General features: G+C 44.7%; 1 protein-coding gene across 1 annotated transcript in view; it reads left to right on the top strand.

The window, feature by feature from the left end:
* Positions 1-2,829, top strand: part of GON4L (gon-4-like (C. elegans)) — a 292,893-nt gene that overhangs the window by 87,051 nt on the left and 203,013 nt on the right. Inside the window, exons 15-16 of the mRNA XM_011928504.1 lie at positions 492-690; positions 1,526-1,612. Of these exons, the coding sequence (XP_011783894.1) occupies positions 492-690; positions 1,526-1,612 (286 nt within the window). The remainder of the gene's footprint in view (positions 1-491; positions 691-1,525; positions 1,613-2,829) is intronic.

The following is a 2,829-nucleotide window of genomic DNA, read 5'->3' as shown; positions in this document are numbered from 1 at the left end:
CACTCCAGCCTGGGCGACAGAGCAAGACTGTATCACAAAAAAAAAAAAAAAAAAAAAAATTAAATTTTGAAAAAAGGTGCAAGGCAGTGCAGCCTGAGTGGATAGGGAAATGGGACAAGTTGAACCTGGGATGGGAATAGCAAGTAAATCAGAGAAGAAATGAGAATGAGTTCCCACCAGCTCCTTGGCTGCTTTCTTACCCATATATTTCTCTGTTCCTAGCATTTTGATTTTTTCTTTGTATATTATTTAGAAGAGGAATTGTAGAGGAATGGGATGGAATGTAATATAGAATCATCATATTTGATGCATGCTAACTACTTTGGGAAAAGATTTGTATAAGGCTGAGAGTTTGATTGTTGACTAAAGTGAGTTGTCAGATTAGAAGGCAGTGAAAATTGTTCAGGCTCTTTGCTCATCATTGGAACAAATTAGATGTGTTGTGGACCTAGGGAAACACTCAGATTCAGTCATCTCCCTGTTGGGAATAGGTTTGAGGAACCACTGGCCAACTTGCTAAATGAGCAACATCGGACAGTGAAGGAGCTATTTGAACAGCTGAAGATGAAGAAATCTTCAGCCAAACAGCTGCAGGAAGTAGAGAAGGTTAAACCCCAGAGTGAAAAAGTTCATCAGACTCTGATTCTGGACCCAGCACAGAGGAAGAGACTCCAGCAGCAGATGCAGCAGGTAAGACTTTTCTTGGTCATGTTAATATTGGATTATACCAAGGCCTAACTCTGAGGCCAGAAATTAACAGCTTTGTAAAAGTCAGAGATAGTTACCTTACCACCTGCTAAAACCATAGTATCTTCACATCATTAGGAGCTCGAGAAGTCATCATGTTCATGCCCTATGGCTCAAGGAAGAGAGCATACAAGGACACTAATGATATTCAGAAATACAGATTTCAAAGAGTCCTTAGTAATCTGTTCTGAAATTTAACAACCTTCACTGTAAGAAGTAGGTTTTTTTTTCCTTTTTCTAATCTCAGTCCCTCTGAATTGAGATTAAGCTTCCTCTGGTTCTGTCATTTTGTTCAAGGGAATGTGTCTGAGAGATTTATGCCAAGATTCTATGTTGTTCTCATACTCCTTTCAGAAAGCAAAATATATGTGATAAAGTTGCAAACATCTTGATTATTGTCTCTCTGGGGGCTGGGTTATGGTGACTCACACCTGTAAACCCAGCACTTTGGGAGACTGAAGTGGGAGGATTGCTTGAGCCAGGGAGTTCAAGAGCAACCTGGGCAACATAGTGCGACCCTGTCTCTACAAAAAATAAAAATACATTAGCCAGGCATTGTGCCATGCACCTGTGGTCCCAGCTACTCAGGAGGCTGAGGTGGGAGGATTGCTTGAGCACAGGAGGTTGAGAGGGCGTGGAGCCATGATTGCATCACTGCACAGCAGCCTGGATGACAGAGAGAGATCCTGTCTCCAAGAAGGAAAAAAAAAAATCTCTCTGGGTTCCTGAAATGACAATGTGGTAACATGTCACTTCATTATTTTCTTTCCATCCCCAGCACGTTCAGCTCTTGACCCAAATCCACCTTCTTGCCACCTGCAACCCCAATCTCAGTCCGGAGGCCAGTACCACCAGGATATTTCTCGTAAGTTTCCAAATATCCCTAACTCTAAAGACTAGAGTGTGGGCCGGGCGCGGTGGCTCAAGCCTGTAATCCCAGCACTTTGGGAGGCCGAGACGGGCGGATCACGAGGTCAGGAGATCGAGACCATCCTGGCTAACATGGTGAAACCCCGTCTCTACCAAAAAATACAAAAAACTAGCCGGGCGAGGTGGCGGGCGCCTGTAATCCCAGCTACTCGGGAGGCTGAGGCAGGAGAATGGCATGAACCCAGGAGGCGGAGCTTGCAGTGAGCTGAGATCCGGCCACTGCACTCCAGCCTGGGCGACAGAGTGAGACTCCGTCCCAAAAAAAAAAAAAAAAAAGACTAGAGTGTGAAATTAGCTTGGCAGGTTATTTCTCACAGTTATTCACTGATCATAATCTATATTTATTCTTCTCTCTTGGGTATTTTTGATTGCTTTGCCTACTTTCTGTTAAGGCTTCCTGTGTTTGCTGAGAGAACATAAGCCACTGATTTCCATGAAAGGACAAGAAGTGTATTCGATTTTCTTAGTACTGTCCTTCTGATATTTTTTTTGAATCCTCCTCATCTTTAGATCCAACCTAACTTCTTAGGTTTTTTGGTACTACTGTTCCTTTTACAGATGTTGAGACTGGGCATGGTGGCTATCCCTGTAATCCCAGCACTTTGAGACGCCAAAGCAGGCAGATTGTGTGACCCCAGTAGTTCGAGACCAGCTGGGGCAATATGCCGAAAGCCCGTCTCTACAAAATACAAAAATTAGCCAGATGTGGTGCGTACCTGTAGTCTCAGCTACTTGGGAGGCAGAGATGGAAGGATAGCTTGAGCCTGGGAGGTAGGGGTTGCAGTGAGCTGAGATCACGCCACTGCACTCCAACCTGGGCGGCAGAGTGAGACCCGGTCTCAAAATAAATAATAAAATAAAAGTAATAGTCCTAATTCTTGGCTGGGTGCAGTGACTCATGCCTGTAATCTCAGCACCTTGGTAGGCTGAAGTGGCTGGATCGCTTGAGGTCAGGAGTTCGAGAACAACTTGACCAACATGGTGAAATCCGGTCTCTACTTAAAATACAAAAAATAGCTGGGCATGGTGGAGGGCGCCTATAATTAATCCCAGCTACTTGGGAGGTGGATGCAGAAGAATCGCTTGAGCCTGGGAAGTGGAGACTTCAGTGAGTCAAGATCGTACCACTACACTCCAGCCTGGGCGACAGAG

The sequence above is a fragment of the Colobus angolensis genome, unplaced genomic scaffold (assembly GCF_000951035.1).
Source record: "Colobus angolensis palliatus isolate OR3802 unplaced genomic scaffold, Cang.pa_1.0 Scaffold77, whole genome shotgun sequence".
NCBI lineage: Eukaryota > Metazoa > Chordata > Mammalia > Primates > Cercopithecidae > Colobus > Colobus angolensis.
Note: the sequence above shows the minus strand (reverse complement) of the source record. Positions and strands in the feature narration are given on the sequence as shown.